Below are 13,444 nucleotides of genomic sequence, written 5' to 3' on the forward strand. Positions count from 1 at the left end.
TGAATCTTGAATCTTGAATCTTGAATCTTGAATCTTGAATCTTGTTTGAACGTTCGCCGTGATGCTTTCTGTGATGCTCAGAGCAGTTGTCTCAGTAACTTAAGCCCCCTGACATGAGCGTTCAGCCGGCCTTTGCTCTTCACCCTGTGGAGGGCAGTGTGGTGCGAATATGAAAAGATCCATCCATCCATCCCACGCAGGCACAGGGAGAACATGCAAACTCCACATAGAAGGGCCCAGACCGGGATTGGAACCTGGAACCCTCTTGCTATGAGGCGACAGTGCTAACCACTGCACCACCGTGCCGCCCGTAATATGAAAAGATGAAATAACTTATTAATCTAATATTGAGTTTGTCTATAGGTGAAGTGAAGCTTCGTGTTTTTACTGGATAGTTTAGCCATGGAGCTGCACATATGACTACATTTACATATCAATAATCAATAAATCTATACACATGAAAACTTACAGAGGTAGCATGTCTGATTTACATTAATTTTTGTTTCAAGTATTACAGATCAGATACCAGAGAGATCTTGATGCTGTCACAGTACAGTCTGAGCTGCTCTCTGTTCTCCAGAGTTTGAACACTTTAATCTGAAACTGGGGAAGACTGAAAAACAATGAGAGAGAGAGACAGAAACTCCAAGCGCAGAGAGACAGCTGGAGGATTAAGAAGCTGATTGGCTGAGGCAGGATTAAAGCGAGCTGATGATCAGCAGATTTATTATCAGTTCAGATCAGAGAGGAACAACATAAGAGACACAACAGACAGACAGACAGCAAAGGAAAGACAGAGAGAGACGGAGGACTGCAGGAAACAGGAACTCAGTGTGTTGTGTACAACAGCTGGTACTGATGCTACTGATACAGCAGCAGTATTGTCTCATTTTCCGTGTCTCCCGCCATTTGTCTCACTCTCTCTCAGTATGTCTCTGCTCACAGTGTCGGCGGTCCTGGCCGTTCTTTGTGTTTTGTGTCGTTTTTTGATTCCCTGGTTGCTTCGGTCCAACTCGACTCTGGCTCTGTTGTGGTATGATGTCCTCCTGGAGACAATGCTCAACCTTGTGACAGGAACAACACGACCTCAGGTGACCTCTGACCACCTGTCTGTCTGTTTAACTACCTGTCTGTCTGTTTATCTGTCTGATAAATATCTTTTGGCCATGGACAAGGTTTTGATATTGGACGGGTTTTGGTTGTGTTTGTAGTCCATTTACAGGAAGGGCTAAAATGTTAGCCATTGCCCCCAAATACTAATTTGTCATCAGACAATAGACGAAGGGTACGAAGACTGCCTATTGATCAGTTTGACTGTCTGTCCCTCAGCGCCTCCTGCAGGCTGTCAGCATAAATGCAATTAGAGGAGATCCGGACAGTGTCATCAGAGCTATTGATCACTTTTGTAAACACACAGAGTGGGCTATGAACGTGGGAGATGAGAAAGGTATGGACACACACACAGCAATCCACGCTGAAGTATACATACACAGATATGTATATGGTGTGTGTATTTTCACTAATCATGTGAATTTCTCCCAGGAGCCATTTTAGACTTGGTTGTTATGGAAACGTCTCCTTCCACAGTGCTGGAGTTGGGGACATACTGTGGATACTCTGTTGTTCGCATCACCAGGTTGTTGCCCCCAGCAACAAAGGTGATTACGGTGGAGATGAATCCCGAGTACGCTTATGTGGCACGACAGGTCATCCAACATGCAGGACTGCAAAACAAGGTCAGAAGGGAAGGGTCAGAGGTCAATATGAGGTCAGCCTAGGTCAGCACAAAGTCAGAGGTCATCACATACAGCAAGGAAGAATGAAATGCCATCTGCCATGTTCATACAGTAGACTCTGAAGGCAACCAAGGATTGGTTGCCATCCTGAAGGATTTGTGTCTTTCAACCAAAAGACACAAATCTCATATAGGGCACTTTTGGACCTATAACACCAGGAGTTCCCAAAGTCCAGTGAGAAATCTTTATCAGAGTGTTCAGGTCTCTGACAAACAGTGGGTCTGTCAAGATCTTGACATCATACAGCAGCAGTTACAATCCAGAGGAGGATGGAAAGGCTGCAGAATATTAAATTGACTGTTGTGGGACACGACTTCAGCGTAGAATGATGTGTTCAGGTGTACCACCACCCCAACATCACCTTACAGTAATAGAACGGAGTAGAATAGAATGTCTTTACTGTTACTGCACAGCTGTACAATGAAAGGGATCAGTCCTGGCTTATGTTTGTGGCTCAGGGCTTTGTATATGTCAGTTAGTGAAACTGTGTCCTTATAACATCCTGTGTTGGCTTTATCACCATCACCAGAGCCTTTTTGTCAGCCACAGTGCAGCTTTGGAACCACACCAGAATGTTGTGTGTGAAGGTGCTTTCCACTGAACATTTGTAGAAAAACAAAAGCAGTTCATGGGACACATTTGCTCTTCCCAGTGACCTTAAGAAGTGCAGTTGCTGCTGTGCTTTTTTCACAAGGGCAGTGGTGTTAATCATCCAATCCTCCCGACTATAACTCCTGTGATCTAAGGAGGGGCAGGATCCTCCCTCTTCCTCCTTACATCTATCACCAGTTCCTTTGTTTTTTGATGTTTTGGGGTTGTTGTTTTTTTTTTCAGATTGTTATCTCAGCAAAATGCAGTATGTTTTTGGACTTCATCTGTCCAGGCAGCTATGTTACTGTGTATTAGTCCCACAACAGAAGTGTCGTCCACAAACTTAATGGTGGTGCTGCTGTGCTGATTTGTGTGCAGTCATGGGTGTCTGTGGGTTCAGTGGGGCAGTGCTGAGGGTCAAGAAAAAAGATTGATGACTGTGGACGGTCTGTTAAAAAAGTCAATGATCCATCTGTATGTGTGGCGGCTGACACTCTCTGACAGATATTTTTTTGGGGGGACAGGCACAATGGTGGCAGATCCGAAGCATTTAGGGGCAGTGCAGATAAACCGAGAGAGCTTAAAGATGGAAGTTAAAAACCCTGGCCAATTGGTTCACACAGTCTCTCAGTACTCACCCTGGAATACCAATGGGACGAGCTGCCTTCCTGGGGTTCACACCATGGAGTGCTCTCCTGACCTCCTCTGTGCTGACATTGAGTGCCAGGTTGTTTGTAGGTGGTGTGGGCCCAGTCTCTGTCTCAGTTACCTCAAAACATGCAAAGAAATGGTTTAGGTCCTCTGCCAGTTTACTGCTGGTGCTGATGGTTGCTCTTGAAGTTTGTGAGGTGCTGGAGGAAGCAACAGCATTCCTCGTGACATTACCCTCACAGCTGAAGAAGATTTCTAGCTCCCACCAGTCACATGCAGTCTGCATGTAAACAACTGAGTCCCTCCCATGTTGGGATCTGATAGAGATCAAGATCAAATGATCAAATGATCCAGATCAAATGTGGTGAAGTCTCCTTGGAGGATATCCTGGCAAAGCCTTGGCACAGTCACCATTCTGCAGCACAGGTGTTTTGAGGGATAAGGTTGTAACCTGAATATAACCCTGATTGCTGAACATTCTGCCTCACCTCCACATCCAGAACTTTCTTTTTGCTGAGGTCTGTTTCTGCTGTCTCCAACATCTGCCAAACACACTGGTGGGCATCTTGGGCCTTCTGGCTACGAATGGGATAGGTAGAAATACTCACAGTTAAGCATATTGATGTGCTCCCTCTGTCAAAGTCAGATATCTTGAATGGCTGTGAAAGTAGCAAAGCCGATGCTGCATACATCCAAACCTCAAATACACACACACACACACACACTGTGTCACACAACAGTGTGGTGAAGGGTTTGAAGCTCATGTGTTGTCTGTACATGTTGAACATGTTGTACGTACACACTACAGCAGATAGAAACATAAATAGGTTTGAATCAGTCTTTACTGTGTGAATGAAAGTGGATATTGTATGGTTATTGATCTAATTACTAATTGATGTCACTCTGTCAGGTGTGTGTGCTTGAAGGTGAGTCCACTGATCTAATTCCCAAGATGGCCAGCATGTTTGGAATCCAGTCATTTGACTTTGTTTTCCTTGACCACTGGAAGGATCGGTACCTGCCTGACATCAGACTGCTGGAGGTAATGACCCCTGACCTTTGACCCCCGACCTCATACCTGCAGTATGGTCTGACCTATACCCCACACCTATCCCCCATCTCCCACAGGACTGTGGTCTGCTGACTCGGGGCTCAGTGGTTCTGGCTGATAATGTGGTCTGCCCTGGAGCTCCAGACTATCTGAGCTACATCAGATCCAGCCTGAAGTACAGCAGCAGATTCTACCAGGCACACCTGGAGTACACCAGAGTCCTGGATGGACTGGAGAGATCTGAGTACCAGGATGACAGAAAAGTAGAGACAGACAGGCCCCTGGTCTCCACACAAACAACAACAGCAACAGCAAATAAATAACACATGAATTTGTTTACATTGCAAGGGGATAAACATTCAGTTAAACCGCATCAGCTACAGTTTTTTTCTTTTGGGGCTCAGTTGTTGACATGAATGACTTTGTCCTTTGAAATATCCTCGTCGATGTTATACTCCAGGCTAACACTGACTGTCCTTCAACACACTGATTGACTGTTTGTCTATATGTAAATCTGTCTGGACAAACCCTCCTTATTGTAATGTTTTTGAAGTTGTTTTCTCCGTTCTATGTCCACGTTTAAAATATTTTCTATAAAGGATCTTGAATGAATGTGACTTAACACAGAAATTCTCCTGATAATCACACTGACCATCAGCTCCTTATTTTGTTTATGAGAAGTTATATTTTAGTGTTTTTAACCATAAGAATAGATTATGTAGAAATGGTTACATTATAATTTATTAAAGACCACTATGTAAATGAAAAAAATGTATCTTGACAAATCTTTTTTCCTCTCATTCAACTCTAAATTAAAACATTAACCACTTGCTGATTCCTGCACTTTTCATTACAACAAACACACCTGTCGGCACTGATTGGTTGGTCAGCTGAGAGCAACCAGCTGAGGAAACACCTGAACTGTCTCTGCGAGGAGCTGAGTCACAAGCAAGTAAAGAAAGATTTACCTGTGCAAACACCTGCACAGGTAAATCAGGCATGTGGCAGACAGGCAGAGGTGATGTGGGGTCAGGGATTATGACAAACTGGGAGATAAACATACAAAAAATCTGTCAGGGGAATTCAGTTTTATTTACATTTTATACACAGCAGTGATCCTGTAGATCCATTAGAACCTGATCCTCAAGCATAACTCAACCCAACAGCCCAGACAGACTCACTGCATCACAGCAACATTTTAGTGGGAAAATATTCCATCATGGCCACAAAATTCTTAAAAGTTTTATTACAGCAGCTTTCAAAAGTCCACAAAAAGACAAAAGTTAAACTGAAAAATAAGTCTTTATTTTAAGTCTTTGCTGTCACTCTGATTTGCTGGAGTTGAAAATCTTGGCCAACAGAGAGACGTTTGATTGGGTCTTCTGCTGGATGAGGCGGGCCTTGTCCAGGTGTCTCTGACTAACAGAGTTTTTCTTCTTTTTCTTCATCTGAATTTCATCCTCCGTCTTGCGCTGAGTGAAGTCCCACGTCCTCTCGTCCATCTGACAACAACACAGTACAACAAATAAACATCAACATGATGACTGAAGCTGAAGCTGCAGGTGGATTCAGGTGAGTGAATGTGTCGCTCATTACCTGTTGTCCATCTCTCTGTCTCTTCCTCTTTCTGTTCAGGTGAGCGCTCTTGTCCACGTTGTTCAGGTAGAAGTTTGTTTCTCTCTTCGCCTGAGACACTTCGGTCCTGAGTCTCTGTTGCAAGACGGTCTGCTCATAGACAAGCCGCTCGCTTAGGTGAGTCCACTGGAACCTGTGCAGGTACTACAGAGACAGACAGGACAGTTTGTTCTGGTTAGAGTTTCATCCCTGGTGTCACTGGACATCTCAAACAGACTCCAAAGACATTTGACAGTGAAATTCTCATAAACAACTGCATTCACTCTTAGAATACAACAGGATGGTTTTCATTTGTTTTTCTTTTATGCTATGTGAATTTTCAATTTCGTTCACTTTCTCGCCATGTTAAACACCTTTTCATTTTTTATTTTAAACTTCTCATTTTGTTTGGTTTTTAAAATCATTTTCTGAAAGCAAAATTGAATGACCAAAAAATACTGCCTGCCCCCCCTACCCCCCCACCAACCACATAAACACAAACTGTCCCCAATGAACATCTGAAGTGTTCATGTTTGGTCAATATGGAAATAGAAACCATGCTGACAAACTCGTCGGAAATCCAGGCTAAACGCATCAACATTTCTGCTAACTGAACTATGTTAAATGCGGTCACACCAGCATCTCCTCTCTGTTGAAAAAGATGAAAATGTGATCATGACCTCTTGAATTTCCCTCGGGATCAATAAAGTATCTATCTGTCTATCTATGACTGTGATGTCAGCTGTGGCCAGTCAGACTTTACCTTGATTGACCAGAGGTCAGAGAAGAATTGCTGCCGTTTCCTGGTTCCCATTGGTGTGTTATGGAGAGACGCTGCCACTCGCTTTGCTACTCGTTTATCTCTGAACTCCACCCATCCTTCAGTAAAATCACACCTCCTCGAGCCAGACTTCCTCTTCTTCCTCCTCACCTGGTGGTCTGACAGAAGGAAAATTCATTAAATCTGATCAAACTGTAAAGATGAGTCTGCTAACAGAAGACATGTTGCTTGGCTCCAATGTCCAGAAGTCATTAAAACTCACGTTACGAGTCCGTCTGCTCTGCAGACGTTCTCTCAACTCTGATTTTACCTTCAGGCTGCAGGAAGATGCGTCCAATCTCTCCATACGGCGACAGCAGGTTCCTCAGGTGTTTGGGTCGGAGCCTCGGCGGGATGTGACCTAGGTAGATGATACCTGGAACACACTTCTTGTCTGGACCAGAAGTCACTTCAGCCCCTTTTTGTTTGGTCTTCTTCATCCCAGCAGTGTCTTTACCATCTTCATCATCTCCATCTCCTCTTCCTCCAGCAGCTCCCTCCTCTTCGTCACCTTCCTCCTCCTCTCTCTGAGCTGTACTCTTTCTCTCTTCTTCCTCTCTTCTCTCCATCTCTCTGTGCAGACAGTGGAAATGTGAACACAAACAGACAAAAGTAAGCAGATGTTGGTATGCAGATGTAAAGAACAAACTGCACACTGATTTAACAGCATGACGATGTAGCGGTGGATTATAAAATTGACCACAGGTCAGCTGACTCTACACATAACAGGACAAACAGCACAGTCCGGTTCATCATTTTAAATAATAAAAAATAAATGTTTTTACAAGCTGTGACCATCTTATCTGTCTGCTGTCTCACACCTGTCCACCTGTTTCACTTTAGTTTGACTTCTCTGCTGTTTTTGTGTCCTGGTTTTCTATTTATTCACACTTTAACACCTTCCTCACACACGCCACAGTACCACCTTGTCTCAAGTCAACTACCATAATCCCAGTTCCCAAAAATTTTAATCCCAGTAATCTCAAAGGCCCATCACATCAACACCAGTGGTCACAATATGTTTTGAGAGGCTCATGTTACATCGCATCAAAGCCTCCCTCCTGCCTTTGATCCCCATCTGTTCGCATACAAAGCGAACAGATTAACTGAAGATGCCATCTCCAAGCTCCGTGCTGCTCTCAGCTATCTGGAACGCCCCGGATGCAGTTCGTCTTTCAGCCCTTCATCCCTGATATCCTCATAGACAAGCTAGGTGCCTTGGATTTCACCTCAGCCACACAGGCCTGGATTAATGACTTCCTTGCAAACCACCCACAGACTGGTAAGATCCACACCCTACAGGTCCTCCACCCTCATGCTCAGCACTGTCTCTCCAAAATTCTGTGTGCTGAGTCCACTCCTGTATGTCATCTACATCAATGACTGCACTCCCATCCACACAATAAGAAAATTCAAGGACGACACCATCTCCTCACAGGAGCACACAAGATGCATACAGGGACGAGTTGCAGTGCCTGTGTCAGGAACAACGTGACTGTCAACACCAAAAAACTAACAAGGTGGTCGTGGACTTTTCATGAAAGACCAAGTTGACCCCAGCCCTCCCCACATCAACACTGACTCTGCGGAAAAGGTCTCACATCTCAGAGAACACCTCCTGGACAGCAAATACTACAGCAGTGGTGAGGAAGGCCCAGCAGCGACTCCACTTCCTGAGAGTACTCAGAAGAAAAGTGAAAAGTGCTGGTGACCTTCTACCGCTCTGCCATGGAGAGCATGCTGCCCCGCTGCCCCCGTGCCCCCCCACCCCACAGTGTGGTATCCTGGCTGCACAGCAGCTGACAAGAAAAAGCTGCAGAGAGTTAAAGTCAGCTGACAGTCGGCTGCTTTCTGCCCTCCCACCATGACATCGCTAGCTCTCCAAATAGCTCTCTGACCACCTCCACCCCCGACACCACCTGCTCAGCGTCCTCAGGAAGGAGATAAAGATGCTTCATAAGCAGAACAAAGACTGAAAAACAGCTTTTTTCTGTGGGATGTTAGGACACTGAACCATTAATGAAGAAGAAGAAGAAGATATAATTGTTCAATAACATGCAATAGATCTAACATCTGTAATATACTCAACACCTTATTTTGTTTTTACTTATATGACATCATAAGTACTTGTGATGTTTATGTATTTATAATATATTTACATATATATAATTGCTTTTTTTTCACAAAAGTCACTGCTGCTTACAAGACAAACTGATTCAGACTGATTCCAGATCAGCTGCTGACTGTGCTGATTGGAAATCATCTGAACATCATAACGGCTGTAGATATGAGTTGTGTCCACCAAATGACCAGTTAGAGTCCAGTTTATATAACTATATAATATATAACTCATCCCCCCTCACCCTCAACACTGGATCCCCCCAAGGCTGCGTGCTGAGTCCCCTGCTGTACTCCCTGTACACACATGACTGTGTGTCCACATCAGACAGCAACATCATCATAAAGTTTGCTGACGACACAGTCATCGTGGGGTTAATCTCCCACAACAAGGAGGAGGCCTACAGGAAGGAGGTCACCCACCTGGAGAGCTGGTGCCAGGAGAATAACCTCCTGCTGAACGTCAGCAAAACTAAGGAGCTGATTGTGGACTACAGGAGGAAGCAGCAGAAGGACATCCGTCCACTCTGCATCGGCGGGTCTGAGGTGGAGAGGGTGGACAGTTGTGTGACCATCACACGGGACCTGTCCTGGTTAAGAAGGCCAGGCAGCGTCTGTTCCACCTCAGACGCCTCAGAGACTTCAGGCTCCCCCTCAAGGTGCTCAGGAACTTCTACACCTGCACCACTGAGAGCATCTTGAGTGGGAGCATCACCACATGGATGGGCAGCTGCACAAAGCAGGACCTCTCGGCCTTTAGGAGGGAAGTCAATCAGAACAACTCTACCCGACCTGCAGGACATTTACACCAAACGATGCAGGTCGAGAGCCGAGAAGATCCTCAGGCAGCCCCATCACCCCGGACACTCACTCTTCTCCCTGTTGCCATCAGGCCGTCAGTTCTGCTGCCTGAGAACCAACACTGAGAGGATGAGGAAAAGCTTCTTCCTCCAGGCCATCCGTCTGCTCAACAGTGAGCGTTAATCTGGACAATCCTACTCCCACCTGCACTACATGTAAATACTGTACATTTTCACTTTTTTAATTTTATTATTTTTTAATAAGCGTTCTATTTTACAACATTTCAATTTTACTTACCTATTTTTTGGTAGCAGGGACATAAAGAATTTCACTCCACATTGTACCGTGTATGATTGTGTGTGTGACAAATAAACCTGTCTTGTATCTTGTATCTTGCTTTCATTTCATTTATACACAAAGAAAACACATCGGTCAGCTTCTCTGTCCTGGTGTCAGTGTTCATTTGCAACTGCGCTCTTTGGCCAGGTGTTTTGTTCTGTCTTCAAATAACTGATCAATACTCTGATTATTGAACAATAGATTTTGACGTCATAATCGTTCGAGATGAGCAAACAAAAGTTGGTCAAGTCGGACAGTGTCAGTACTTTCTGACCGCTGATGAAGAGTTTATTGATTTATCAAACAGAATCACTTCCGGATTCCCTTCTCTCACGTTTAAACGTCTTTAACTCTTTATCCTTTAGATAAAAATCAAATCTTACCTCCAGATTGACTTTAAACTCTTCATCAACACCTCAAGACACCTCTGCTCGCTCTCACGTGTCGAATTCCGTCGCGTCTTAATGACGAAACAAAGTGTGAAGTCAGAAAAATCAGCTGATATACATTTTCCGGTTTTGTCGTCAAAGTGACAAAACGAGTTGAAAGAAAAGCCTGGAAGGAGAAAAACAGCAGTGACCCTTGTGTTTTTACACAAATAATTTATTTTATTGATGATTAGTTTATTAACGACATGTATGTAGTGTATTTTTTATTTATACACATATGTATTCTATTACAATTGTTGCTACTACTTTGTTTGATATTTGATTGCAGACTTCAAATGCAATACTAGATGTAGGTACTGCACGTGTACTGCTTCTCGTTCTAATTCTGCTTTTTGAGTCTACTATACCTTTGTGCTGCTGTAATGCTCAAATGTCCATTTGATGCACTGTGGGCTCAGGTTCTGATAATTCAAAAATCTGGTTGGATGCTTTGTGGAAGACAGTCTGAGGGTGCAGCCCAGTAAGTTTGTGCAAAAGCTTCAGGAGGAGACAGGAGGTCTAAATAGTGCGACAGAGTGACGAACTTCACAATTTCTGCCAGCTCAAAGTATCTGAACATCTCTGCTCAGGAGTCCAATGTATTATTGTAAGCTGCAAACTCGACCGATTTTTTATGAGAAGTTTTAAACTCTAGACGGTTGCTGTAGCCACCTTCAGGTATATTAGCCCTCGTTATAGCGGTGCCTGCGGAGCGAAGAACCCTTACTTTGAAAAGTCATACCGGAACTATTTGATTTTTCAGTCCATAATGTGACGCTGCATTGAGGTGAAAGTCATGCTGGGATAGTTGTCATGGCGTGATGTTTTGAAGTGGATGTTAGCGCTTAGCAGTGAGGATGCAGAGACCGGTGTCCAGTCTGTCTCTGAGTCCCAGTGTGAAGGTTAAATTGGTCAGCGCTGGTTTCCAGTTCACCGCAGACCTGCTGCACCTCAAACCGCCGCAACTCAGCAAAGGTAACGTTTAAATTCCGCGTCTCTCTTACCAAACTCCGTTCAAAATACCGCCAGTTTTAGCCTTGCGGTTATCAGCGGTGCAGTTCTAAATGGTTCACCTCTGAAAACGGGATCGATTCGGATTTTAATCTCCTGGCTTATGGAAACGACACCGAGCAGAATATTAAACTCAGTTTACAGTTCCATAAACAAACATAAAGCACGAAAATACAAATTATTATATGTTTAACCAAATGCACCGTCTGAGTGCTTCTATCTTGTACGAGATGATGCTGTGCAATAAAGTTGAAGTGAAACGGATGAATTACGTTCCTACTCATTAACGAATTGTAAGCTGATATGTGAGGGGATCAGAATCAGATGACTTTAGAGTTTGAATAAAACCACAAAAACTCATCAGATCTCATTTTCTCTGTTCAGATGGCGAGAGTAGAGGAGTACATGAAACCTTCAGTCAGTCAGATGAAATACAGAGGAAGAAAGTTCCTCGATGTCTGACTCGAGTTTTTTTGTGCTCTGTTGCAGAGGCCTGTTTGTCTCAGCAGGAGGCACTGGAGGTGCTGCAGGCAGTGGGGAGGGAGGGACCAGGTAATGAAGGAGGGGGAGGGTCAGCCTCTCTGACAGCTCTGGAGCTCCTGCAGAAGGAGGAGGAGCTGAGGAGCATCGTGACCTTCTCCTCTCAGCTGGATGCTGCTCTCGGAGGAGGACTTCCTGTCGGGAAAACCACAGAAATCTGTGGAGCTCCAGGAGTTGGAAAAACACAACTGTGGTCAGACACACACACACACATACACTCACTCACACACACACACTTTTTCCTGTCATGTCTCAGAGTCTCTGGGTTATTGAAGAGTCTGTCATATCAGTGACTGACTCATCAATAAAGTTATTGACGATCTTCGCTGATGACATCATTCTTTCAGCCTGCAGCTGGCGGTGGACGTTCAGGTTCCTCCATGTTTCGGGGGCATCGGAGGTCAGGTGGTCTACATCGACACTGAGGGCAGCTTCCTGCTTCAGAGAGTTGTCGACATCGCCACCGCCGCCATCCGACACTGTTCCTTATTGGCCGAGGATGAACAGCAACAAGTCGCCATGGAAACCTTCACAGTGGAAACCATCCTGTCCAACGTGTTCCTGGTAATGATGACTAGTTGTCATAGTAACAAAGCACTCACGTGTGTTACAGTGATATCATCACACACATTCTGATTGGTTGCCTGTCTCCTCACTTCTCTCAGGTGCGTTGTGATGACTATATGGAGCTGTTGGCCGAACTCCACCTGCTGCCTGACTTCCTGTCATCCCACCCAAGGGTCCGCCTCCTGGTGGTTGACAGTGTGGCGTTTCCGTTTCGGCGGTGCTTTGACGAGCTGTCACAGAGGACACGCCTCCTCAGTGGCCTCGCCCAGCAGCTCATTTCCTTGGCAAACAGCCACCAAATTGCCGTGGTGATAACCAACCACATGACCACCCGGCTACGGGGCAGCCAATCGCAGCTGGTCCCTGCCCTCGGAGACAGTTGGGGCCACGCCCCCACCATCAGGCTCCTCCTGTACTGGGCAGGGTCACAGCGACTGGCTGCCATCTTTAAATCTCCAAGTCACATGGACTCCACCCTACAATACCAGATCACCTCTGAGGGATTCAGGGACAGAGACCATTCAGAGCAGCTCCAGAGGAAAAGGCCCCGGACACATACCGACCAATCAGCTGACAACCAGAGGGACACCAGCTGCTGATTGGTCAAAGACTGTCAGCCACTCAGAGGCTGTGCAGAGTTTTTATGCTCCTGATTCAGTATTTATTTTATCTTCAGTGAAGTTTAAAACAACAAGTGTTAATGTTAGATTCAGTTTATTAACCTTCAGTTGATTCAGGGAGTCTGATGTTGTCCACAGTCAGAGCTCAGACCTCCACAGCTGGACTGCTGACTGAGGACAGACCACCAATGGGCCACTGACTGACACTAATTTTTGTTCGAACCGACTGAAACGATCTCTTCATCACAGCGGGGTTGACCAAGTCCAGAATATGAGATGATGAAATGTTATTTCTATTAGTGTGACTCACTGATCCTGGAGCTGTTTATGATGCTTATTTTACCTTTTCTCTCAGCAGCACCAGGTGTTCAGGTGGATGCATGTACTGTGCACTTGTTGTCACAATAAATAAATCTATAAAAAAAACTCTGTGTTTATCCCATCATGCACTGCAAGGGTCCTGACTGCTGCCTCCTTTTTATTTGTTAACTTCAAAC

The 13,444-nt window shown here is 44.9% G+C and overlaps 3 protein-coding genes across 3 annotated transcripts; 2 read left to right on the forward strand and 1 right to left on the reverse strand.

The window, feature by feature from the left end:
• Nucleotides 1–248: 248 nt before the first annotated feature.
• On the forward strand, nucleotides 249–5,243 carry comta (catechol-O-methyltransferase a). Its single transcript, XM_046397262.1, has 5 exons — nucleotides 249–1,091; nucleotides 1,330–1,447; nucleotides 1,588–1,736; nucleotides 3,949–4,080; nucleotides 4,167–5,243. The coding sequence occupies exons 1-5, from the start codon at nucleotides 930–932 to the stop codon at nucleotides 4,410–4,412; spliced, it is 807 nt and encodes a 268-aa protein (XP_046253218.1). The 5' UTR covers nucleotides 249–929; the 3' UTR covers nucleotides 4,413–5,243.
• Nucleotides 5,244–5,315: 72 nt separating this feature from the next.
• abt1 (activator of basal transcription 1) lies at nucleotides 5,316–10,299 on the reverse strand. The gene is made up of 5 exons (XM_046397261.1): nucleotides 10,165–10,299; nucleotides 6,795–7,096; nucleotides 6,467–6,642; nucleotides 5,686–5,868; nucleotides 5,316–5,591 (listed from the first exon to the last, which is right to left on the reverse strand). Exons 1-5 carry the CDS (start codon nucleotides 10,188–10,190, stop codon nucleotides 5,412–5,414), a joined length of 867 nt encoding a protein of 288 aa, XP_046253217.1. The 5' UTR covers nucleotides 10,191–10,299; the 3' UTR covers nucleotides 5,316–5,411.
• Nucleotides 10,300–10,974: 675 nt separating this feature from the next.
• Nucleotides 10,975–13,402, forward strand: rad51c (RAD51 paralog C). Its single transcript, XM_046397260.1, has 4 exons — nucleotides 10,975–11,184; nucleotides 11,710–11,953; nucleotides 12,108–12,324; nucleotides 12,426–13,402. The coding sequence occupies exons 1-4, from the start codon at nucleotides 11,067–11,069 to the stop codon at nucleotides 12,924–12,926; spliced, it is 1,080 nt and encodes a 359-aa protein (XP_046253216.1). The 5' UTR covers nucleotides 10,975–11,066; the 3' UTR covers nucleotides 12,927–13,402.
• The last annotated feature ends 42 nt before the right edge of the window (nucleotides 13,403–13,444 follow it).

The sequence above is a fragment of the Scatophagus argus genome, chromosome 8 (assembly GCF_020382885.2).
Source record: "Scatophagus argus isolate fScaArg1 chromosome 8, fScaArg1.pri, whole genome shotgun sequence".
Lineage (NCBI taxonomy): Eukaryota > Metazoa > Chordata > Actinopteri > Scatophagidae > Scatophagus > Scatophagus argus.